Source organism: Polistes canadensis, unplaced genomic scaffold (genome assembly GCF_001313835.1).
Source record: "Polistes canadensis isolate GaletaPanama2010 unplaced genomic scaffold, ASM131383v1 scaffold_248, whole genome shotgun sequence".
Lineage (NCBI taxonomy): Eukaryota > Metazoa > Arthropoda > Insecta > Hymenoptera > Vespidae > Polistes > Polistes canadensis.
This window is the reverse complement of record NW_014569795.1, coordinates 126,824-152,392: the sequence shown is the minus strand read 5'-3', so window position 1 is coordinate 152,392 and position 25,569 is coordinate 126,824. Positions and strand designations below refer to the sequence as shown.

General features: G+C 29.8%; 4 protein-coding genes across 10 annotated transcripts; 2 read left to right on the top strand and 2 right to left on the bottom strand.

The window, feature by feature from the left end:
* Nucleotides 1-3,494: 3,494 nt before the first annotated feature.
* On the bottom strand, nucleotides 3,495-7,944 carry LOC106790576 (NADH-cytochrome b5 reductase 3). Of its 3 annotated transcripts, none has more exons than XM_014755581.1 (4): nucleotides 7,774-7,944; nucleotides 5,160-5,498; nucleotides 4,897-5,085; nucleotides 3,495-4,778 (listed from the first exon to the last, which is right to left on the bottom strand). In XM_014755581.1, the coding sequence occupies exons 1-4, from the start codon at nucleotides 7,807-7,809 to the stop codon at nucleotides 4,395-4,397; spliced, it is 948 nt and encodes a 315-aa protein (XP_014611067.1). In that variant the 5' UTR covers nucleotides 7,810-7,944; the 3' UTR covers nucleotides 3,495-4,394. The 3 variants fall into 3 exon arrangements, with proteins under 3 accessions (XP_014611067.1, XP_014611066.1, XP_014611068.1); XM_014755580.1 differs by lacking the exon at nucleotides 7,774-7,944 and adding an exon at nucleotides 6,903-7,139; XM_014755582.1 differs by lacking the exon at nucleotides 7,774-7,944 and adding an exon at nucleotides 6,062-6,225.
* LOC106790577 lies at nucleotides 6,959-11,342 on the top strand. Of its 3 annotated transcripts, none has more exons than XM_014755583.1 (5): nucleotides 6,959-7,184; nucleotides 10,004-10,255; nucleotides 10,332-10,466; nucleotides 10,553-10,658; nucleotides 10,749-11,342. In XM_014755583.1, exons 1-5 carry the CDS (start codon nucleotides 7,068-7,070, stop codon nucleotides 10,931-10,933), a joined length of 795 nt encoding a protein of 264 aa, XP_014611069.1. In that variant the 5' UTR covers nucleotides 6,959-7,067; the 3' UTR covers nucleotides 10,934-11,342. The 3 variants fall into 3 exon arrangements, with proteins under 3 accessions (XP_014611069.1, XP_014611071.1, XP_014611070.1); XM_014755585.1 differs by lacking the exon at nucleotides 6,959-7,184 and adding an exon at nucleotides 8,898-9,122; XM_014755584.1 differs by lacking the exon at nucleotides 6,959-7,184 and adding an exon at nucleotides 9,166-9,550.
* LOC106790574 (anaphase-promoting complex subunit 4) lies at nucleotides 11,199-14,327 on the bottom strand. Of its 3 annotated transcripts, none has more exons than XM_014755564.1 (7): nucleotides 14,043-14,327; nucleotides 13,577-13,956; nucleotides 13,163-13,363; nucleotides 12,799-13,080; nucleotides 12,490-12,713; nucleotides 11,828-12,405; nucleotides 11,199-11,745 (listed from the first exon to the last, which is right to left on the bottom strand). In XM_014755564.1, the coding sequence occupies exons 1-7, from the start codon at nucleotides 14,146-14,148 to the stop codon at nucleotides 11,348-11,350; spliced, it is 2,169 nt and encodes a 722-aa protein (XP_014611050.1). In that variant the 5' UTR covers nucleotides 14,149-14,327; the 3' UTR covers nucleotides 11,199-11,347. The 3 variants fall into 3 exon arrangements, with proteins under 3 accessions (XP_014611050.1, XP_014611051.1, XP_014611053.1); XM_014755565.1 differs by having other exon boundaries at nucleotides 13,577-13,966; nucleotides 14,043-14,135; XM_014755567.1 differs by lacking the exon at nucleotides 14,043-14,327 and having other exon boundaries at nucleotides 13,577-13,759; nucleotides 13,858-13,942.
* A 1,670-nt stretch (nucleotides 14,328-15,997) lies between these two features.
* Nucleotides 15,998-25,117, top strand: LOC106790573 (myosin light chain kinase, smooth muscle-like). Its single transcript, XM_014755563.1, has 7 exons — nucleotides 15,998-16,221; nucleotides 16,539-16,629; nucleotides 20,626-20,829; nucleotides 21,095-21,236; nucleotides 21,319-21,518; nucleotides 21,685-21,837; nucleotides 23,013-25,117. The coding sequence occupies exons 1-7, from the start codon at nucleotides 16,188-16,190 to the stop codon at nucleotides 24,394-24,396; spliced, it is 2,208 nt and encodes a 735-aa protein (XP_014611049.1). The 5' UTR covers nucleotides 15,998-16,187; the 3' UTR covers nucleotides 24,397-25,117.
* The last annotated feature ends 452 nt before the right edge of the window (nucleotides 25,118-25,569 follow it).

The window sequence follows — 25,569 nt, the reverse complement described above, 5'->3', positions numbered from 1 at the left end:
AGTGAGAGAGAGAGAGAGAGAGGGAGATGATTGCTATCATTTACGCGAAAATCTGAACTATCTCTCTTTTTGTTCATAATAAATGAACATTTATTATCTAAAACTTTTGACTCTCCCCCCTTCGAGCCCTTAGTCAACCCTTTCTTCTTCTTTTTCTTCTTCTTCTTCTTCTTTTACTTTTACTTTTACTTTCTCTTCCGTCATATTTTTTGTTCCATTTTTTTTTAATACAATTTTTTGACTTCTTTCAACTTCATGTTTCTTTTCTAAGGATTAAGTTGGAACATACTTTCGTTGATTTTTTTTTCATCTGATTCATCTTTGATTTCATGCTTTACCTATTTTTTTAACTCTTTTTTAAGAATAATAGGAAAGGGTTAGAAAACTTTTATACATCTATATATATATATATATCTACTTCTTTTCTATTTCCCTGTTGTTTTTTTTTCTTTTTTATTCCCATTAACTATCTTTCCATAATCCACATCCTTAAGAGGAAAAGGGTTAAAGGATTGAAAAGAACATTTTCCAGGCAATATATATTTTTCTTACAAAAAATTACAACCCTTTTTTTTTTTACTATTCTAAACCATTCTAGTTTGTTTTCTTCCTTCCTCTTCCTCATCCTCTTCCTCATCCTCTTCCTCATCCTCTTCCTCATCCTCTGTTACCTTTTATTTACCCCTTTTTTTTTTTTTTTTTTAATAACCAGAAAAAAATTCAAATTTACGGCAACAAATCAAAGTCAAAGAGTTCAAGGATCCATTTGTTTTTTTTTCCTTCTCCAATCGTTTGGACAACATTATTTATTTTTATCATTTTATAGAAAGAAGAAAGAAGAAAGAGATACAAAAAAGAAAGCGTGCTCCTTTTTATTTTTTTTGCTCTCATATCACCGTTAAAAAGTCATTTCATCCTTTCGTTAAAAATTTTACTAATCCGCCGCTCACCCCCCCCCTCTCTTTTCCTTTGTCGTTGATACTTTTTTTTCTTTCTTTTATTCGGTCAGTGTCAGAGACTAATAAAAAACAAAAGGATGAGGGAAAAACTCGAAAGTAACAGCCCTTTTTATGGAACATTTTTAAATCCGTTAAAAAGGACAACCCCTTGAGTGTACGCGCGTTTTAATTGTGGTATGCGTATCTCATATAGAATACAATTTTTTTTTTTCTTTTTAGGTTAACAAAATTCTTTATAAAGATATATTACAAAACGTGCAACCATTGTTTGTTACTTTTTGGTAGAAATAAAAAAAAATTTGACTTACGACGCTGCTCTCTTCCTCAAATTTCGTGTTGCATCTACACTGTCCTGACTTTTCTTTTATTTTCTTTTCTTTTCTTTTTTTTTTTTTTTTAAACGAAAAAATACGGAAAAGGGTTAAAAAGTAACGTTTCTTTTTTTTCCACAACTCGTCTCATTCAATCAGTACATTCGTCAACCCTTTTTTTTCTAGTTTCCTCTCCTTTCGCTTTCGTGACTGCATATTCAAACGAATTCTTAAATTCCTAAAAATACTAACCATTCAACAACGATTCCTAAAACTTCTACTGATATATTTTATTCGTGTGTTTGGAATGTTACTTTTAAGTTGAATATTTTTCGACACACATTCGTGATCGGTATTTATAATAAAATAAGAATTGTTATGAGAATTATATTGCAGGATTTTTAAAAATTCATTAAACAACACTTCCCCACGCAAAAAAAAACAAACATTAAACGTATAATAGATAGTATAAACGTATAATAGAATTGCAATCCTAGTAATGAATTATTTAGAACACTGTCCCAACATTTATAAATGAACAAAATTCCAAGCCCAATAAAACAGCAACCCTCTAAGGAAAAAAGAAGAAGAAAAAAAACAATACTCAGGAAGCATCTAATGAAGCGGGCAAAGAAGAAAAAAAAAAACAAAAAAAGAAAGAAAGAAGAAAAATAGGAGCCAACGACGACGGGTCTCTCGAGTATATGGACCCGGGCCAATATTGATAAAATAAGGCGGTGGAATATTTTGAAATCGGATATTTTAATTTGTAAATAGAGTAGATTATACCGATTTTATTTCCATTGTGGCGGCGGTAAGAAATTTCACAAAGGGTTTCTTCTCTCTCTCTCTCTCTAACATAAGAGAAAAATTCGGAGTTTCTTAATGACCCACCCGGATGCGGATGGCTCCACCTAATAGTGTAGTGTCGTATTCGTTTCCAAAAGAAACCCCACTCCACCCTTCTAAACCCACCCCCTCCCCTCCCTGCCCCCGATTACCGATCTCTCAAAGTAATACCGCGATTCTTCGTTTCACGTTAGAAGCACAGAATTTTTCACCACCTGGTATCGTATTACAATTCTTTCTTTCTTTCTTTCATTCTTTTCCTCAAATATAATTCGATTTAATTCGAGCGTACTTTCCCTTCCAATCCTTGCAAGGATTGTATTTTATTATTTTTATTTTTCTTTTTTTCCCCCTCTGTTAAGAAACCATTTCCCGTTCCTGTCTTTTATTTTTTTCTTTTTGCGCGTGTTTCATTACACCTAAATTTTCAATGTTTTTTTTACGGTTTTTATAATACAAGAAAAGAAGTTTTTCTTGTATTGATGATATCTCTTAATGATTAAATTATAATTTTTCTTATAAATATATTGTACATACGTAATCTTAAACATTTCACTTAATTAATTATTAAAACAAAATATCTATATTAGATTTTTAATTGTTGTTTGCTTTTAAATGTATATAGAATTTAATAAGACATTAGCTTTGTGTAAACTACTAGTTACTAAAAGTTACTAGGAAATAAGAAAGTTTCAAAAATATTGAAATTCTAGTAACATGGCTACGGCGAAATTGGTAATAGTAGTGCTCTACCTTTACCTTACCGACCGAGATTTGATGGTAAGTTACCAACAGAATTACCGACAGTAAAAAAACCTTTCGCAGAAAGAATTGAATGAGTCTTTTAATTGCTCATTAATTGCTCATTAAAAATCTCTAATTGTTTGCTGTAATTATTAATTATTCATTAGTTATTATTATTTAAAAATTTTCTCCGTCGGTAATACGACTTACCGACCGAGAAGATTTAAATTATTAATAACTAATGAAATAATTAATTACCAAGGTGAGCAATTATAAAAGATAAATGAGCAATTAATGAGCAATTAAAAGACTCATTCAATTCTTTCTGCAATTGCAAAAGTTCAAATTAAGATTAAGATTTAAAACTTGTAGGATATTTTTTCTTTTTTATTTCGAACGATATTATTAGTCTCTGAAAGCATAAAAAGTCAAAAATACCCAAAATAAGAACCACCTTAATATGTATGTACGTATATACACGTACACAGTACAATATTAATCATTTAACAATAACAATAGTAATAATAAAAGAGAATAGTGAAATAATTTATACTCTAATACATTTTCGCGAATAATTCGATTAACATTCAATTAATAGAATCATTTTTTCTAACAATACAAAAGTGTAACATTTCATTTCTCTATTAAAACTTTCTTTACATTTGGCATTATTTATCTTAAAGATCATCGATGTAATATCAAAATAAATTCTTTACCCAAAACGGATTATTAAGTAGCAGTATTATAAATGTATAATATATAAAAAATATGTATAAAATTATTATTGGAAAATGCACCCTTTTTTTGTAACCACTAAACGATAAATTTTAATGAATGTAAATGTTTTTTCTTTTATTTTTTTTTTAGCTGCACAGATCCAAATGAATAATAGTAAGCTGTGTATGTGTATATCACCATATCTCAATTAACTTAATATCAAAGAATATTATATTATATTAACAAATGAATTGGTCGTAGTATTAACAATTATAAATGCTTTAAAAACGTACTTAAATAAATACTGTCTTTGGACATGCCTGTGATATTACCAAAAGCCCTTAAATATATATATATATATAAAATAAGAAAATATTTCCTAAAGTTTTAAACGACAAATGTTAGTAGTTATGGGACACCAACAAACTGTGCAGCTAAATGATGACAATGTACAAAGTGTATCGTAATATCTTGAATGTAGTTTTCAAGCCAATTGCATATACCAAAAAACTTTGTTGAAATATTTCAAATCAAACGATAACCATAACTTTTTAATGCAAATCAAATTTAGTACACGTATTCACATCGAATTTCTTTCGTTGCTTATGGTTTGTCTTTTTGTTTCTTTTTTACATACACTCTAAAAATAAATTACACACGTATTAGGATACACCTTGTACGAGATATTATTTGTTTGAAAATATAAACTGATTTAAAAGTATCATCAACCTTGAGGAATATGCTACAAGCATAAAAAGTACTAAAGAAATATGATCTCTCTACTTGATGCAATAAAATAAAACGTTGAACATCTTTAATAAGCGAATCGCAATTTGCTATCGTATCCTAACTTGTCAAGATTAGGATTGCAAGCTATGTTTATCATTGGTACAGGACCGCACATTAATACAATAGTATCGGGTGATGGTGGGAACATGTGTTCTTTGATCATATCTGCATTAATATGTCCCGTACTGTAAGACCAATTTTCACTGGCTGTATCTACCGTATACCATATCTTCAAATGATGTTGATAATCTCTGGCTAAATCGTCCAATTCATCTTTCAACAATATATCTTTCTCTGTTTGGTTTGCAAACAATAAAGATATTTGGGTACTATCCATCGGCTCGTTTAGTATAGCTGTGATTAACTGCAACATCGGTGTTATACCAGTTCCACCGGCTAACATAACAATCTAGAAAAAAAATATATAATTATATTAAATTATTCTTTTATATTGAAAGATAAATATATTATATTGAAAATATATAAGATAAATATAAATACATATATTGAAAAGATTAAATAAAAACCTTTTTGACGTCGTAATCAATTGGTGGATCCTTCCTGAGAAGTTTGATAGAGAATTTTCCAAATCCTTTGTAAATGAGTCGACCAGAGGGACCCCTGATGTCTATGGTATCACCGATCTTCATATCTTCCAAATACTGAGACATTTTACCACCTTCTGGGAATTTGGGATGCACGTTTTTAAAGTAGACCTATAAAATGAAATCTTTACGATAAAGGAAATATTTTCTAAGTAATACACGATTTACAAAAATGATGAAATTACCTTAATGACAAGATCAAAGTATCCATGATCATCGTCACTGGAAACAGGAGTGTAGGAACGTATGACTATTTGATCATCAATCTTAGTAGTCAGATGTATATGTTGTCCAATGGGAAGACCAAGAACATGATTTTCCGTAGGCAAACCAAATCTAAACTTCCTAGTATCATGACTTAAAATTTCTTTCTTTATCAATGGTACGCTGTATTTAACGACCGAATCTTCTAATAGTACTGGAGGTTTTTTCTTCTTTGATTGTTCAGTTTTAGATATATAATAATATTTAATAGCAAAAGTGATAGCAAGTATAGTTCCGACCGTAGCCAATACTGGTAGAATCTGAAATAAAAAAAAACCAATGATGAAATATTGGTCCCATAAATTAATTAAAATACGTATAGAAACATATAATTCCTTACAACTAATTAATTAATATTTTAAATAGATGATCGATAATTATAATAATTTCAGTATTACATCAGAGTTATGCATTGATACTAAAAATATATAAGTATTTAATTATAAGTATTAATCTATGTACCAATTGCTTCTCTATTACACATAGATATTTTATTTTATTCAAATACTTATTAGAATTGTTAGCAAATATTTAATAAATCTACAAACTATATCTATCTATCTATATATATATATATATATATGTAAAATAAGATATAAAAAACTACTGTGCCATCATTGATTTCCGCGTTTGGCACAACCTCATTATCATTTCCACTTTCTAATCTAAAAAAAAATGTTTCTTAAAATAAAGAATGTATCCAAAATCCCAATCAACATTTAAATCCAACATTGAAGTATCAATTGAACAATAATCTTATGTAAATCATTGTCAAAAGAAGTTATAGAAATGGGAATAAATATTCTACAGTCGTATAACTTACCAACGTACGCAATGCTGACATAGTGATTCACCGTTGCACGTGGTAAATGCACTTGTTAAAAAGCTAGACGACGAAGTATGTAATAAAATTGTAACGATTGAGACTAAGGTCACGATAGAAGACAATGTGTCTCGTTAAACGAAAGATTTTCAAATGGTGAAGAGAGACAAATATATATATATATATATATATATATATATATGTACGTATATGATATATATGATATATATCATATATATATGAAAGAGGTGGAGATAAAAGAAAATATATATTATTAGGATCAAATAGTTAAACGTCTATCTCGTCAGGTGAAGAATAGAGAATAGAAGGAATTCTAAATTTTAGTGCTAAGTATTATACACGCATGAGATAAACGAAGATAGACAGTGTAATACCCACTATGTAGTAAGTGAATATAACATATATATATATATATATATATATATATGAGTGAGTAGTAAGATAGTGTGAGAGAAAAAGAGAGAGTGTGTGTGTGTGTGTAAGTGAAAGAGAAATAATGCAAGTAATAAGAGAGAGAGAGAGAGAGAGGTGTAGAAAGACAAGTAGAAATTTCTAATACATGAATAGTCGACACGAAGGGTCAGAACAGGGCGCTAACCCTTTAAAATAGAATCCGTTAGCCTCGATCTAAGAACAGTTGTCTATGCCGGCCATTATTTATAGATCAGATTAGTCTGTGCACGCGCGAGTTTTAAATGATTCGTTCATTGTATTATTTTCTTTTTCTCTCTTTCTCTCACCATTTTTTTTTTCTTTCCTTTTTTCTTGTACTATTTTTTGTACTATTTCTTTTACTATTTCTTGATCTTAAACTACACACCTGAATCCAGTTTGGCGCGGTAAGAGCTTTTTGGGTCTCTTCGATCGTCATGATTGTTAAGCAACTTGTTATTTGAAGATTAACTAAATGAAATGATATTCTTATATTAACTTTATACTATTAATCTTAATTACGCAATAATTGTATGACATAAGATGTTGGATTATGAAAATAACATGGGAGTTATTTATTATAGGAGGTCAAAGTATTACGCGTCTCGTTGACGCCATGTTGGATAGAGGGGGCTATGTAAAAATGGCGCGAATCTTCTTTTTTGAATTGGTAATGATATTATATTTCGATTAATTGATCGATATCACGATATCGATTTAACATTTATTATATATAACATACAATAGTAGGATGAAAACTAATTTATTTAGTAATTGATTATATTTAAATGCAGTTGATTTATAGGGATTTTATTAGTAATAAGTTATGTTAATTTATTTATGTTAATTCATGTTAATTAATGTTAATTCATGTTAATTAATGTTAATTTATGTATTACCAGCAAACCATTTATCGATTCTAATTTTTTCTATATTTATCATTTTGATCTGAAAACATTCTATTTATTTTTTGTAAAACTATACGTCACTTATATTTATATGCACATTTATTCACACACATACGCATACACTTGTTTTTTCTCTTTACAAAATCATCGCAATAATTCATGACACGTCAATTCTTATATATTTATTTGTTACATGTATTTATTATTAAATTTCACGTGCCTCGCGTATTTAAGCGCACGCATATATCGTTTATTTTATTTTCGAATACTAATGGCACAATTAATTGCGACATCAATTTACTAATTGTATATGTACATGTATATTTAATAATTTATTTTACAATGATTTACCTCTTCTGATTCTTCTGTTCCTTTGTCTGTATCCATTTTTTTCCAATATAAAAAAGAATACGAGAATTTGTAGTTATCGCAAATTAATTTTTAATAGAAAAAAGAAAATATTTGTAGAGTTCAATGAATGCAGCATCCGCTGGACAGTCCATTAAATAACTGATTGAAAGGAAAGAATAAAATTTGTGATTAGTCACGTACTGAAGGCTTATCTAACGGGTGTCTTTTTTATATTAATTTTTCTGTGATCAATTCATAATAGATTTATCAATAAAAATTTAATAAACATCTGATTTGTAAATTTACATAATTCTGACTTGTAAGTTTTATTATTAGATTATATTTAAAAACAAAAAATGATAAAAAGTACATTTTAGATTTAAAAAATATATGAATTATTTTATAAATGAGTATTGTATTCATATAAAAAGAATTGTAAGTAATTTTAAAATATTAATTAAGAATTTGTATATATAAAATTATTTGATTTTTTTCTTTATTCAAAATTCGTGCCATTTTTTATGGGAAAGCAGCGACGTCTGGTAGATTTTTAATGAATCATTCAAATTTGTCGATAGATCGCGCTTCGATCGCCGATAGATCGCGCTTCGATCATCGAAAATAAAGGAAAGGATAAATTAAAATAATGTTGGTTTCTTTATCTAATGTTTTTACAAATATACGTCTAATGGAATTCGAATAATGAATGGTTTAATTTTTTTTTATTTATATGTATATCCGTGGTTCAATATTTTATCAAATAGTTGAAATAAAAAATAGTTTAAATGCCGCTGATACACCGTGCGTTATTTACATGGTTTATTTTGTTAATATTTCTGGTATTACTCGTTTTAAGACTCGATCAAAGAATACAATGGAATTGGGCTATAGTGTTTATACCTATGTGGTTATATGATCATATAATACTTTTTTATATCCTTTTTAATATGGTCTCCTATTGCAAAAATGGAAGAGTTAGTAATGTGCGTAAAGAAGTATGTCCATTTTCTTTTTGTTTTGATTTATATTAAAAATGTTTACGTTATTGTATACTTAATTACAATATTGTATCAAGAACGTAGTAATTAAAAATTTTTGATTATAATTTTGTTATGTTGTTTCAGATTTGGTATATGACTGCAATACTTATGAAACTATGCGCACAAATATTAATTTGTATAAAGTTAGAATATACACTTACTTCCTATTTACCAGCCAAATTATTCTTAGCACCTTTTTGGTTGCTTTTACCAATTCTTGCGGTGGATGTTTTCATTCATTTAATTAAACACTGTAGATATTGACAATAACCGGACTTTAACTTGGGTTTCATGGCTGTTTCATAAAATGTAAATAACATTGATACGTATAGGGTAATTTATCTTGAAAAAATATCTTTGGACTATCGTTGTTTTCTTCATGAAATTGTATGTTTACGTTAATGTGAACTTAAGATGTCAAACTTGAACTCGAATGTTATAAAATTGAATAGGATAATATAAAAAATATATATATAGCGAAGAGAGAGAGCATTGAAATGTTGTGATCACAAGATGCCATCTGGTATCCTATAAATACTCTCTCTATTACACAAGGATAGCTATAACGCAGTTATAAATAAGTAACTTGGTGGCAATCTTCATAGTAGAAACTTTGAAAGTTATCAAGTTAGAACATAATCATTCTTTCAAAGTAATCCATTCGTTTAAATATTTATTATATTACTCTCCTAACATTTTCACAGAAAGACTTCATTGTGTTATATATTTAAAAAATGGTGAGAAATTCTATACTTAAAAAGAAAAAAAATAAGGAAAATAATCCTTGAGTTGTTATGTAATATAGTTTTATTGATAAAAAAGTATTTTGCTTAGTGTTACACACGGATTAATTATTCTCCTACTTATCTGAATTATGCAAACTGGTTTTACTGTCTGAAAGTTCTGGCAATGAAGGTGATCAATGTAATTAGAATGTAATTGCTCCATTGCCATGGAAGATCTATTAATATCGTAGCATAGATATTCTTGTAATATGTCAGTGCAGTTATAACGTGTAATGTAATATCATCGTGGTGCTGTCTTACTTCTGTATTTTTTAATATTACTTTTAATATAGAATTATTAAGTGCTGTTTTATTGAATCTAACAATTTGTTAGATTTCGTTCCTGTTGTTGTTTTACGCTACAATTATTTTAAATAATTGTTTGATATATTATTTTTCTTGTAGGTGGCAATGCAAATACTTTTACTTTTCTATTTATCCATGGTTTTACATAGAAAAGGTGTAGCCAATGCAGTGGTTACAGTCGAAGAAGTTGCAGTTGGTCATTTAGCTCAACTTCCATGTCAAAGTAACGACGATCAACATCGATTTATGTTTTGGCAGCTTACTGACGACAGTCGTATTATCGGTCCAGGAAATCCTATCGATTTCAATAAATATAATTATGAAGTGTTAACCGGCACACTTTATATCAGGGTAATTGTTATCATTTGATTTTGCGCTTCATATCAAATACTTAATTAACTTAAGGAAAATATTAATTTATCGATAGGGAGTATCAACTGCCGAAGCTGGTTTTTATAAATGTGTTTCCAGAGGTTTAAAAGATCATTCTTCCGTTAATGTTCATGTCGTTGAATTAATAGTTAAGAAAAATTGGGAAGACGTTTGGGAAAATGATTTTGAGGTAATTTTCAAATACATCTTTAATGTAGAACCCGATTATGATTTTCGTTATTATATATTTCTTGTTTTTTTGTTTAATTATCATAGGCAAATTTGTTGAGAGGAATGGCTGCGGTGATGGTAGTGGTCGTAGCTGTCGCTGTTATCCTTTTAATCGTAATAGTCAAACGAAAGAGGAATCAAGGATTTTTTGGTAATATTACCGTCTCATAAAATAATACTACGTTCTCTTCGTTAACGTTTTTATTTTATACAAATGATTTGATATCAAACATTTTTCTAGATTTGAATGAATCGAGAGATAATTCGCCAGAAAGATTTAGAGGAAATATTATAAACACTTCTGCAGCTATACCGGCGCAAGGAATGGTAAACATAAGCGCAGATGGAGGAATAGAAAATCCTACTCTCGACATAGATTTTCCCAAGGTATTTAATCAGATGCAGAAAGATCAAGGATTACCTTAATAAATTTATCTAATTCAATTGTATTTTTAAAATTATTATAAGTTAAAATCAAAGAAACAAAACAAAGAGAGGAACGAAATAAACTAAAGAGAAACGCGTTAAGCAATCGCACAGTATTAAATTCATACTGTTGTAAAATCTTAAGAGAAAATAATAATTTATTATATAGATTGTAATAGAATTTTGCAATGCAACCCGTGTTTTTTATTGTATATACAAAAAATAAATCCTTTTATTAATTTTAGATTTTAAATTCTACTTGGAATATCTTCAATCATCAATTATATTTTTCTATATATACATATATTATTTGTCTGTACAAATATTTTCAATATTATTCATTATACAAAAAAAGAATGATAAATTTTTTTAATGAAGCGTATGAACACGAATATAAACGAATATTTTTGTATATTAAGTAGTTGTATTTAGACTCGGCGTTGTATCCATCATATTATCATCAATTCCATCCTCATCTTCGTCGTCTTCATCTTCTGGTTCTACTTCCGTTTCAAGCAATCTTATTTTTCTATTATTCTCGTTAAGAATTGCTGCTACTTTTCGAGCACCACTAACAGCCAATCGTCTTGCAGAAATACCTTGAAATGATTTTGGCCAAATGGCACCCATAAGATCAGTTAAACATACCATAGATTGGCTTTGATGATCTAACAATTTTACATGACTCGTTGGTAACTGTAGAAGAGTTGAAGTATAATTTTGTTTGTTCAATAAAAGAAGACTAAGATAATCTTGAGAGTAGAACTGTAAATCAGCTATAGCATTGTCAATGGGACCTTTTGTAAAAGATCCTATAAAGAAAAAAGAATGTTTTAATCATCGTTAAGTTAAAAAACAAAGTATTTAATATTACTACAAGTATTTTTAACAAACCTTGTTTGTTATCAACATCAATCATAGCGGATTTGAATGATAGAGAAACGGATGACGTATTTGTGAACAACGATTCGATTTGATATAGTCGTAAACATTTACGTTCGACGTCGGAACTTGCTATTAATAAATTACCATCGCTCGTAACTATTTGAGAAGATAATACACTTGTCGTAGGAACCAAAGATGTTTGTAATACTGTGAAATGATTAACCAAATCTTCGTAGGCAACTGCGAATACGTCGTGTATGGCATTGACTAGTTTTTCATGAGATTGTAATAAAGAATAATTTAAATCTTGTTTCATTATAAGCGGATGATCACGAAGACAATGATTCTCGTCTAACATGGATGCCCATTCGCTTCCTTCAGGTGTCAAGCAAGCTTGTAAAGGCTCGTGTCTTAAATATTGTCCTAATTTTTCTAAATTCACACCTTTCCTACTACCAGTGCTTGGTTCAATTTTATCAAATCCTTTAAGAAATTCGGCGATGAACGTTAACTCCTGTTGACTCATACGACTTACTTCTGATGATATTCTTTCATCAGTTAATCTTTGGATCTCGACGTACAACCATCTTAAATAATACAACGAATGAAATGATTTTAAAATATAATGAGAAATGTTAATTGTTAAAGTAAAAAACGATGAGAAGGTTTACCTAAAAAATGCTTTATAATCCCGCATGCTATGATCGATTACTTGTTTCATTTCAGAAGCCTTGGCTAAGAAAGCTTCAGACGCGTGAAGGGCCTTCGTTATGAGACTTTCATTCTTGAGACCGAGAGACTCATAAGGTCCACCTAATCTCACCATACCACGAATTTCAGCTAATTGATAGACCAATGCCATTCCGACACTATTCAAATTTTTCACTACTAATTTCTGTACAAAATAAACAATTATGTCATCTAAGTTCATTTTAATTTGAATTGATTTCATTTCATTAGTTTAATTAATATTTGTAAACCTGTATATTACTGTAGCACATCTCGATACTGTGACCTAACTTTTTCAAACCTTTCTCGGTCAGATCACGCAATAGAAAGTTTTCTAAATTTTGTGTTGGTATGCCAATCATCAATAATTCTAAAAAATCTGCTGCGACTGCACCAGGCGGATTGCTTTCAGCGTATCGAGCAAGTTTATCGTCCATCTCTGAAATAATCGTCTCCCAAGCTTCAGAAATAGCCATTAATGTACGCGAGAGATAATCCATCAAACATTCTATGTTCGCTTGCGCTTGAGCTACCTAATAATAGATAAATAAATAAAAGTAATGCGTTTCCTAATTGTGAATGATACAAGATAAATAAATCTTTTAAAATCATGACCTTTAGGAATGCAGAACTTTTTTCAAGTAATGGACAGGAATATCTGTTAACAACAATGCTGTTGTTATCTTTCCAAGTAATCCAAATAGGTTTACCAGATCCTCCGCTGATTTCAATAATCGTACCATTTCCCACAAATATATTTCCACAGTAAAACATTCCAAAGACGTACATCATTGCTGTTCCATTGTCTCTACCAAGCTAATTAATTACAAAATTTGTGTATACAAAATCTCCCTTCTATTAAAATTGTTAATAAGTAATATTAACCATTTGAGTCACAGGAGTTTTTAGAAAAATCGTGTCGATAAATACCAAGTGAAGTGACCAAGGATTGCAGTTCAATAACGTTTGTTCTCAATCGATTTGTCTGGGACTCGAATGGGTTTCTACAGAAACAAATATTAAACTTACGAATAAAATATCTAAAGTTTGCGAAAGAAGTTCCTTGCGTTCCGACTCTTGACCAATGTTACGATTTAAATTAGGCAATGAAGGAAGATAATTACCAGTAGAGGAAATGTTACTTTTATTACTGACAAAGTTATCGCACTCTGTATTCATCAATGGCAGCCACGTTATACTTGTAATAGAATTCTGAATCGACAATTGTACTTTATATATAATATTCTTATTCTCGATATCAACGAGACAGAAAAGTTTGGAACACTCGTAACAAACAGCTAATAATTTACCATCCGGTCTCCACGTTAAGTTTACGGATGTGTCAGACTCATTCTGCGGACTTAACAACCATACCCTTTGCCAAGTTAATCTGTGCAATGCAACTTCACCTGAAAAGATCTTTAAACATAATCTATCCATTGTATTGTTTATTATTTTATAAAATAATTCATTGTAATGAAGTTAAATTGTTCACCTTTAACATTGGCAACTGCTAACAAATCCATTTTAGGTGACCATTTCATTATAGTAATTTCTGTTGGAAGTTGACGTTCTTCCAATTGTCTCATTGCTCCGGACATTTTGTTATTAATTTCTAATAATAATAATTCTAAAATTTATATATTAATTAATCATAATAATTGAGTTTCAATAATGTTTCATATATGAGAAGCACACATGAGAGCTTTTGTTATTGTTTTGGTAGTGCTGCCAACGTAAAATGCGATTCTTGAAAATAATTTTTTAAAGTAAGTTGGTAACGCTGATCGATAAATGATTGGTGGAACGATTCTGAAATCAATTTAAATCGATTAGTTATTTATATTTATTTAAATAGAAACAAAACTTTAATATTTAATTATTAAAGTTATGTTTTTAATTAATATTGTAATAAAAGATATAAAAATGAGTCAAAATTGATATATAAGTATATTGATATATATGTATTTTTATATTATATATTATATTTTATTAGAAGTAATTGAATAAAAATGTTTGTTAGTTTACATAAAAAGAAAATTGTATTACATTAGTCAAATCAATTTTTGTAAATTAGTTACAATTCGAATTTATATATATATATTTGAAAGAAAGGAATGCGCGCAATAAAGAAACAAGTAACAAATATTCTTGCCAAAAGTAATTCACAATGAATGTCAACAACGAAATGCGGAAGAGAGTGTGGTGTTTAAAATTCGAAATATAAATTCATATTGAATTTTGAGTTGAGGGAAACATTAAAAGAGATATAATATCCTTGACAAATATTACATGCGAATTAAATACATTTAAATTGAAGAAATAATCATAAGAATTATAACGATAATAATGATAAGAACTTAATGAAAGATTTTAATTAAAATTTGGTAGTACATCATCATCATCATCTGCTGTTATATGTGTTTTTAGAACCGAATAGGAAAAACTGTTTGAATATCGATACTAACATAAGTGTAACCGGAATAGAACATTGTAAAGTAGGTCATCAGGAGTGTAGACGTAATTGGAGCAAATACTTTCAGCATTAGATCTTGTCATCAAGATTTAAATTGTCCTCCATTGTGAACTTTCAATATGCTATCATAATTTTATAAGCATATTATTTAATACTATTTAATATTATTTCATTAAAAAAAAATATCATTTATTACATACGTGTACGTGTTTATATTACAGAATAATAAGAAAAAAAGAGAGAGATAAACGTATAGAATGGTTTGTAATGAAAGTTATTGGAAACCAAAATGGCTGCCCATTCCAGCAGGTACAAGAAGAATAAAAAAGAAGAAATTACAATTATTATAGTATTACAATAAAATATAGATTGTTTAAAAAGTAATAATAAAAATACGAATATTTTTGCGACTGATCGTATATACCGATCGCATGTTAAAACAATAATAATAATAATAATAATAACTAATAATAATATTTGGCTTGTTGCAACAGGTATATGCAAAATGATAAAGAGGAAAAGAGAAAGATAGATATAAAATGATGGTGGGGGCAAAAAGGCAAGAAGAACCACGTGACCCACCCGATCATCAGCAGAATCCGCGGCGTCCGCCGAAAATCTAAATTCGTCTGAGCCGAGAAGAAGAAGAAGAACAAGAAGAACCGTCTCCTCACCGGGTCTCAGTACCCATGGACAACTAACATTAACAAAATTACATTCATACATACGCATACACAGATTCTAAGGAACATTCAGAGTGAGTGTGAGAGAGTGTGTGTGTGTGTGTGTGTGTATGTGAAAGAGAGAGAGAGAGAGAAGGAACTTAGTCGATAATCGTCCTTAGGGTGAACCAGATCTCTCTCACGTGTCTCCTATCATCTTGCACGCGGCCAAGTTCTTCATTTTTTATATTTTCAATATCCGATATAGAAGAAGAAGAAGAAGAAGAAGAAGCAGCTAGGAGAAAGATCGGATATTATTTAATTTTTTCCTCTTTTTTTTTTTTATCCCCCTATTCCTTACCCTACTTTAATTTTGTTTTTTTTTCCGTGCGTGTATGTGAAGAACTGTAACATTTTTGGGGGTGGTTTTGTTGTTGATTGGTGGTCGTTCTCGTTGGATCGAGGATTTTTTCAAATAGAATTTAATTGAATCCAAAGAAGGATGATACGAGTCGATGAAACCGATCCTGTTGGCGGTAAGATCATTGTTTTTTTGTTTCATTTGAAAATTCTTTTATTTTATTTTGTAAGAGAAAATCCCATTTTTTTGTTTGTATGTGAAACAAGTTGCGTTTAACTTTTGTTCAATATATATTATTTCATCCCTATTCTTACGTGTTATATATTTGTATAGTGAAATTTATTACTATTTTTTGTATCTTTATCTTGTTAATGAATTTCGAATATTATATAACAATTTGAAAAAGGCGGGAAAGAAAAGAACTCTTCGATTCTACACACACACAGAGACAGACACAAGTCTGTAATTAAGAAAAATGTGAATTATTTTCAGAATTGGAACCCAGTTTCCCGTACAGGGACGTTAGAGTACGTCGAGGAGTTGAATTTAATGAACAATATGACATCCAATCAGAAATTGGTCGGTAAGTTTAATCAAATAAATTTCATCATAGACATAATCATAATTATTATTTACCTTGTCAAGAAAATATTATGCCAAGGATTAATTTTGATACTTGAATTCATTTTTAATCACCACGGAGATGATCATTGAACAAGCGCGTGAGCGTGCACACACACACACACATATACATACGGTGCTCTAAATAATTTGTAAACACAAACACATTCTTCAAATAATTATTCCGATATTAAATTAAATTGAAGATACAATATATATATATCGTTTTATTTTAAAAATAATTTGCAAAAGACAAAATATAAATTATTAATATTAATTATTTTTCCCCAACATTGTGTTTTCGTATATACGCAAAGTGCATATACGGGTTTATGCAAAACGTAAATTATATATATATATACGAGGATAAATTTATTATTACAACTAAATTTAAAATGATTTAACGTTGCAGAAAATTCATGGCATGCTTTTGTATAGACAGATGGGACTTGAAAAAAAATATAGAGAGACAGACACAGTGATAGTATATGTGTATACATACATACACGAAGATACACTTAGTATACATGCATACCAAAGTAACATTTGTGCAATCAATCCGTATTTGTATTCACAGTGCGTGCTTTCTTCGTACCGAGTCTCTACAACTGTTTTATTGAATTATTTTTAAAATAACATAAGATAGCATAAGCACGAGGTGGACAAAGTTTTATCGACATTTTTTTGGGGGAAATTTTTGGCGTGATGCATCATGCAAGAATATTTTACAGATGTGAAAGAAAGAGAGAGAGAAAGGGAAGAGTCTTTACGTTTACATGTATACATAGGAAAGTTATACAAGAACCGGAAGTGTTCGTTTACGATCATGTCTTAACAGCCTGCTCGAGTTCAATAAGAAAATCTATTTTCTCATACATTAACAATTATTTCTTTTTATGATCCAATAATCAACATAATTTAAATATCAAATATTCGCGTGTGCATGAATTTATCATAATAAATAGTATTTATGATCGAATAGCAATGAAAAATATAATTCTTAATTATAAAATGCAATTGGGAATAAAATTGATTGGAAAAAAATCGATCTTGAATGATCTATGGATCATTGCCAAAGATTTTGAATGTCAATGACGAACTATTATCGAAAGGTTTAAAAGAAAAACATCTACGCTCACGTATACACTCACAGATACACATGCACATGCACATGCATACGCGTAATACAAAGCAAAGTAATTTTGTTTTGGGAATTGTTTTTTATTTTTTACTTTTTTTCCCATAGATTTCAATAGATCGTTTATCTTCGAGATCATTTCTTTATTAATTTTCATTTCGAATTTAATTTTGGTGAGAAGGAAATACGGTTGATTCGGTTCAACGACATTAATTATTATGTAATTGCTACGATGTGAGTCGAAAATAAATGAATTTTAAGAGACTAATGCTTTTCGTCGTGTGTTTTTCACGCACACACACACACACACACGAGATCATACTTTGGCGAGGATCCATAGATCGTGACGAAGAATATCACATATTATTATATCTGTTTTATATTTTATACTTAACAAAAAGAAAATAATATAAATTAAATCAAAAATAACAATATATTAAATATTAAATCAATTTGTGAACGTTTATTGCGAATCTTATCTAGATTAAATAATAACAAAATTAATATAAACCTAAACGAAACGGGAGAGTAATCTTCTCGACGAACAAAACAAATAACACCGTTGCATTCCTTGAAATAACTAACAATATCCATCAATATATAAAATACAAATAAAATTGAAAATATGGAATGAAAATAAAATAAAACCAAAAAGAAACACACACACAAACATATATATAAGAGAGAAAGAGAATAAAATGAAGTCAGGAGTTAAGGTTGAGGGGTTGAGGGGGAGTAAAAAATGGTGGGAGGTTTGGAATGTTGGATTTGAAACGATAACGACAAAATGGTAAGCACAAAACTCTGGTGATTGGAGGTTTTCTTCTTTTCTCTCCTCTCTTCACTTCACCACCACTTCCTCTTGTTCGGTAATCAAGGTCTCTTTCCTTGCTGTCCTATAAATAATGCGTTTTTCGTACACGAGTTAGTGACGCGTATATACATATATATATATTTACATAGGTCGTGCGTCAACTCCCAACAACCGGCGTTGTTCAGAAGCGTCATTCCTGACACGCGGTTTTCTTCAAAGACCTAAATATAAAAAGGGTTGTAGTTAGGGCTAGGGATTTAGTCTAAAGGTTCCCTCCTATCTTTTAGAAAATTCTTTAAATATCAATTTGTGTTTGTTTCTATTATTAGTCATCTAAATTATTTACCACTGTGTTTTGTGTTATTCATTTTGGTATTGGTTGCAATATGTTTGGCTATGGAATTTGTTTAAATAGTATTTAATAAGTCAAATGTGCAGGATTGCAGTCTAGTATTAGTATAGTAATTTCTTATAATTAATATACATATATTCTATAACTGGGACCAAATATTAGTCCAAATTTTATAGTAAATAATACAACATTGTATTGTTATATCAAATTTGTTTGAATGCATTGAAAAATTCGGTTAAAGAATTAAAGTTTTTATTCGTGGAAAAAGAGATGTAACGAGAAGTGGGTTCATTCAGAATTTCTTTAGGCCTAGTTGTGTTGCGTGCATTGGCAAAGCATGTCAGGGAACACATGCTAGATGATTCCTTGAGCCGACCCTGGCGCCTAAGATATGCTCTACTAACTCACTGACTCACTAACTTGGCTTCGTGACAAGGAGAAACAGTCTTCTAGATATTACACCATCATTCTTTGTCTCTTTCCTTTTTTTCTTTCTCTTTCTTTTTCTCTCTCTCTCTCTCTCTTGTTAAAGTCAAAATACCTTTTACCTACGCCATTGGGGAGGGGGGAGAAGTTTTGGCACTTCCTTTAGACCCCATCCCCATCCCCATCCCCATTCCCATTTACTACGCACAATTCTTTTTATTATTATTATTATTATTTCTTTTTTCTTTTTCCTTTTACTTTTTTACTTATTATAACCATTAAAATAGAACACACAGAATCAATTTTGAAACTTATTGGAAGCTTTTGTGAAAAAGAAAAATAAGTTGAAATAATCCAACTGGATGATGGGTTCAAAAAGTTATTAATAAATGAATATGTATAGATATTAATTATTGTTATTATAAATGTATTTGAAATTATATTCCTCGAGAATATTATGGTTTATTCGACAAAGTATATAGAAATTCATTTGAATTAGTATTGGAATAATGTAAATTAATTGTTGGCAATTGTTTAACAATTTGCTATTAAGTTAGATGAAATGTAAGATGCAATATGAAAGAGGAGAAAATAAAAAAAGAAAAGAATGAAATTAAAAATGTAGAATTATTTGAAATATTTCTACTTTGTGATTAATGTTTTAAACGATCCCCCTTTATATACTCGTGTTGATACGCGTCATATATTAGAAGACGTCCCTGAGGAGAAGCTTTGGCACGACAACGATGACAGGAAGTATCGAAAATTTTCTGCATTCTATGCAAAATAACATGCATTCTCTCTCTCTCTCTCTCGTCGAATTTGTGCTATGTCTGCTGTTAGAATCATCCATGTGAAACAAATTACAATTCGGGGGGTGGTTGCTATTATATTATAATATTTTCCATAAAAAATCTGTCGAATAATAAATAATAAATTAATAAACAAATACCCATATTTCTCTAACAAGAGATGCATAATGCAAAATGAATTTATCTTCTATATACATACATACACACACACACTCATACATACCTAAAACAAAATACAACGAGGAACGTTGAATTAAAATGTATTATTGAAATACTTGAAAATAGAAATTTTCGAGAGAATGTAACTAATAAAATTGATAAAATGTTAGTTAACTGTTAATGATTGAATCAAAATGACAATGTAATTGTTGATTGATTCGTTAGATATAAATACGAGAAAAGATATGTTGTTACAGAGGAAAATTTGGCACGGTTTATCGATGCAAGGAAAAGAAGACCGGCTTATCTTTGGCTGCTAAGGTGGTTAACGTATCCAAGAAGGAAGATCGTAGATCTGTCGAGAGGGAAGTTGATATTATGAGAAGACTTCAACATCCAAGATTGATTCAACTTTATGATGCTATCGACACTGGCAAACAAATTTATGTTATTTTGGAACTGTACGTTTTTCTTCTTCGAACGTGATCAACGAGTTATACAATTATTAATTAATATATATAAATATATTTATAACACACGCGCACATACACACACATAAAATACATGCACAAACGTAACAAGTTTAATTCCAATTGATAAATGTTTGAGAAAAACATTCAATGAGATTACTATATTAAAACACGTACCAAAAACGTGTGTTCTAATTTATTCAAGTAATCCTGTTTGCAAGGGATCCCAAAAACGGATGTGTTATCAAATTTGCAGAATCGAAGGAGGTGAACTTTTCGAAAGGGTTATCGACGATGATTTTTTATTAACCGAACGTAGTTGCGCCGTTTTCATGAGACAAATTTGCGAGGGAATTGAATTTATCCATGCTCAGAAAATTTTACATCTTGATTTAAAGGTAATTTCATTTAAATATTAATAGTAATAGTTTAATGATCCTTGCATTCTTACAATTAACAATGATTGTTCATTTTTTCTAGCCGGAAAATATTTTATGCTTGACGAAAGAAGGTAACAGAATCAAAATCATTGACTTTGGATTGGCCAGGGATTATGATCCTAACAAAAAACTTCAAGTATTGTTTGGTACACCGGAATTCGTAGCACCCGAAGTCGTTAATTTCGATCAGATTGGTTTTGGAACTGATATGTGGAGCATTGGTGTCATTTGTTATGTATTGTAAGCATGCAGAATTTATTTTACATTAAACAAATATTTGGGGGGGGGGGTCGGTATATGAAAGAATAAGATTTATAATTTAATCATTGATAGAAAATTATTCATTTTAACACGTACCAAAAAGAAAATCAAGACAAATTTATATAATATATATTTGTGTTTACAGATTATCAGGATTATCACCATTCATGGGTGACACGGATATCGAAACCATGGCTAATGTCACCATAGCTAAATACGATTTCGATCACGAAGCATTTACTGACATATCAGAAGATGCAAAAGACTTTATCAGGTGTCTATTAATCAAAGATAAAGAGTAGGTATACGTGTATATACATATATATACAAAAATACAATTACAAATATACAGGATTAGGGTTACAACATTTTTACGTGATTTTCAATATCAATTAATTTTTATATCTACAAATATTTATTATTACAACGAGTTAAGCTTCGGAAATGTTGTTAACTCCTCCCCCCAGTTGGTTGTTTTAAATATCTTTAAACAAAATCAATTAAATAAATATCGGGAGAAATAATTATGTAATGTAATTAATTTTGAAAATCACTTAATAACTTTTGACCCACGTCTCGTGTATTTCGTCATTAACAAATGTGAATTCGGATTCTCTAGAAATATTTATAAAACTTTAATTTTAGTTATTTTAATAATAACTTCTGTTGAGAACTTTTTTTTTTCATCTCTTTCTCTCTCTCTCTCTCTCTCTCTCTTTCTCTTATTTTTTCTTTTTTTCTCTGAACAAAAACACGTTGTCGTATTCGAACGTTTGGAAAAGCTCATTTATTGCCTGTCGTTCACTTTCTTCAATCTCATTTGTTATTCGCATAAGAGAATCTGATATAATAAGAAAAAATATACAAGGTGAGCCACTTATTTATGGCCCACTTATGGTTGTTGATGTAATAGCAAGATAAAGTTTGTTCAAGTAATCTTGTCGTTGTTGTAATCAAAATTCCAATAAGCTAATCATTAATTTTGCTTATGCTAATAATAGAGATCCAGCTTGTTTAGTTTAGAAAATAATTTGCATTAGAATTATAGTAGAAATGAATCTAACAATTTGTGGAAAAGAGTTGTAGAAAGTGAACAAGTAACAGTTTAAAAAAAGGGGCCTGAAAGTTTTTTTTACGTAAGGTCATAATTAATTAATTAAAAAAAAGAAAAAAGCCTATTAAAACGTTTCTCAATGAACATTACACCCAGTATATCATTTAAGTTCAATAAGAAATTGAATTCTGACGCCGGGGTTGATAAATTGTCGTCGTTGCTTTTCTCCACGTTTTGAACGAACAGTCTCTCTCTTCGTCGTCACGCATCTGAAGTGATAAATTATCTCGAAGAAAAAGAAAAACAACTAGCTCGTAAACTTGAAATAGAAAGAGAGAAAGAGAGAGAGAGAGAGAGAATGTAAGAGTTATAATTAAAAAAAAGCATAATTCACGAAGAGTCCTGTTAAATATTTTCAGAAAACGTGCAACGGCATCCGAATGTCGTGAACATCGTTGGTTGCTCAAACGGGATAATAATAATCCTTTGATCCTGGAAGAAAAAAAAGGAACGTTGAGTATGCCAACAAAATTAGAGAAAAAACGATCGAATGATGATCAAATATTAACGTCGTCTCGGGAAATTAACGGGAAGGAAGAAAAATTATCGTCGAGGGAAGAAGAAAATCTTGATTTAACCAAGGACAATTTGAGACTGTTCGTCGAACGTTGGAGAGAGCATCCTGATAGTCCATACATCATAGACACGATACAAAATGTATCTAAATTTAATACTTGGAATGATTTAGAAGAAGCTGTATCGTTGCTCGCACAAAGTCCATCACCTAGGGAAAGTATTTGTAGTATGGGATCATCTGAAACCGAATTCAGTAATTCCCCATCGTTTTTAAACGTCCCTAGTATTGGGTTGGCTTTAGAAAGAAGGGCCTCGGAAGGTACTGCAAGAAATAAATCACGCGATCAGGCTAGTCAAATAGTATTGGCCGAAGAGATCATTAAATTGTCGGAACATTTGCGTACCATTGCTGGTGGTATTGAAACTGGTCAAGAAAATGATGACAATAATGTTCTTGCTCGTGATAATAACGATTCTAATTTTGGTGCTGCTACGAGTATTATCGTAGATAAAGATAAATCGCCTGGAAGATCTAAGAAACAATTGAAAAGTAATCATTTGAAACAGACAACGTTGGAGACTAACGAGTGTAACGAGATTACGGAAAAATTGTCAAGTTTAACTAGGCAAAGGAAACTCAATGGGACTACTTTTCACAGTAATCGTAATTTGGATCGTTATAATAATTCGATTGAAAATCATTCGATGAATATGTTTGCCTCGTTCAGAAGAAAAAAAGCTATTGAAGATAAAATGTTTTCTTTGAACAAGAACGATTCCGAAGATAACAGTTTAAATGACGATAGTTCGAGTACGACCAGCAGTTCGATTAGGGTACAAAACGATCAAACGAAATCTATGAAATCAGATAAAAATAATGATATTGATTTAACACCACCGTGGAGACGTAACAGGGTTAAACATTCCTTCGGTGAGACTAGCAGAGATGTACCTAGGATATCCAATTTACGTGATTTACATAAAAGTTTGAACTTAGATGAGCCAGCCAATACGAAAGATTTATTGTTACATCTGTTAGGCGAATGGGAGGAAATTGGTAACAAAACTTCAACGTTAGGTAGGAAATCTGTTAGCATCGATTGGTGCGGTGAGGAATCTGTTGCTAGGAAAACAATGAACTCCTTGGCAGAATATTTTCAATCGAAACAACAAAAGTCTACTGCTAGTAATGTTCCCGACGATTCACCTCCACCTATTTATCGTTAAGAATAAAATCTAATTTAGATTTTCAGGACGCGTATTGATACTTTTGATGGACCTCCATTTGTGAAATCGCGACAGAACGATTTTACATTGAATTAATTTAATTCTTACGCATTTTTTGTGGGGGGGGGGTGGGATTTTGTTTTAGGTGAAGCCTAATAGTGAAAGGTTTTTAAAATATGGTCCTACGAAAAAAGCGTGACTTCGATTGAAATTAAATGATTACGGTACAGGATATTTTTTATTTTCTTTATTAATTATTCCAAATAATTCCGCGAATTTTTTCTGTTCGTTTTTTGATTATTAAATTAATCAATTATCGATACACCTAACACGAAACAAGTGATAATCATTTTGTTTTAACTTTACAATTTGATTCGCGTATAGCCTGGACGAATTCTTGCCAATTTGTTAACACATGTATTTTATATAAAAATTCGGCACGAATTTTCTTGGGGTATTTTTAATATTGAAAAATATATTTTTATAAAACGTGACACATAATAGAATTGGATTAAAGTTCCTCTTTTTTTCTGGTTATTATTTTGTATTTGTATTATTCAAAATAACGAGAGATACACTAACAGCATTGAATTATTGTTTAAAAGACAATTCGTCAAGTATTACTTTGATTACTTGATGATATTTTATTAACTATCGTACGTTTCGTACACTTGACTATTATTTATAATTTTTCTTCTTTGATAATTATTAAGAGTTGTTTTATTGTAATTATAAATATTATGATAGTGATCTAGTCATTGTATTTATGTATGCACATAATGAAATATAATGAATTATAAAATTAACATAAGTTCGCTGTGAAAAAATGATCAATAAATAATCATAAATAAATAAAAAGTCACGGATGATGCATGTGTAAATAATAATTATGTGAAATAATAATTATTGTGAAGTTGATTGTATGTGTGTCGTCGTGTATTATATGTAAATGTTCATGATAAATGTTTTTGTGATGAGCCAGTGATTATGAAAATGATTAAAGAGAGATGGAGAATATTGTAAGAGAGCTGAGAAAAATAATGCAACGTAATATTTGTTATATATATATGCAATAATTTTTCTTTTCAATAATTAAAATATTAAAATATATATAACGAAAAGATTGCAACAAATTAAACTATTTGTCTTGTCTTCTTAATATTTATTATAAAT

Coding starts and splice junctions, on each gene's coding strand:
- LOC106790573 (XM_014755563.1), top strand. CDS start 16,188: ATGATACGAGTCGATGAAACCGATCCTGTTGGCG. Junction 21,237..21,318: donor TTTTACATCTTGATTTAAAG/GTAATTTCATTT, acceptor CATTTTTTCTAG/CCGGAAAATATTTTATGCTT. Junction 21,838..23,012: donor CTATTAATCAAAGATAAAGA/GTAGGTATACGT, acceptor AAATATTTTCAG/AAAACGTGCAACGGCATCCG.
- LOC106790574 (XM_014755564.1), bottom strand. CDS start 14,148: ATGTCCGGAGCAATGAGACAATTGGAAGAACGTCAACTTCCAACAGAA. Junction 13,364..13,576: donor AAACTTTAGATATTTTATTC/GTAAGTTTAATA, acceptor GTAATTAATTAG/CTTGGTAGAGACAATGGAAC. Junction 12,406..12,489: donor GATTATAAAGCATTTTTTAG/GTAAACCTTCTC, acceptor GTATTATTTAAG/ATGGTTGTACGTCGAGATCC.
- LOC106790576 (XM_014755580.1), bottom strand. CDS start 6,953: ATGACGATCGAAGAGACCCAAAAAGCTCTTACCGCGCCAAACTGGATT. Junction 5,499..6,902: donor CCGCGCCAAACTGGATTCAG/GTGTGTAGTTTA, acceptor TTTTTATTTCAG/ATTCTACCAGTATTGGCTAC. Junction 5,086..5,159: donor ACTTTGATCTTGTCATTAAG/GTAATTTCATCA, acceptor TTCATTTTATAG/GTCTACTTTAAAAACGTGCA.
- LOC106790577 (XM_014755583.1), top strand. CDS start 7,068: ATGAAAATAACATGGGAGTTATTTATTATAGGAGGTCAAAGTATTACG. Junction 10,256..10,331: donor CCGGCACACTTTATATCAGG/GTAATTGTTATC, acceptor ATTTATCGATAG/GGAGTATCAACTGCCGAAGC. Junction 10,467..10,552: donor TTTGGGAAAATGATTTTGAG/GTAATTTTCAAA, acceptor TAATTATCATAG/GCAAATTTGTTGAGAGGAAT.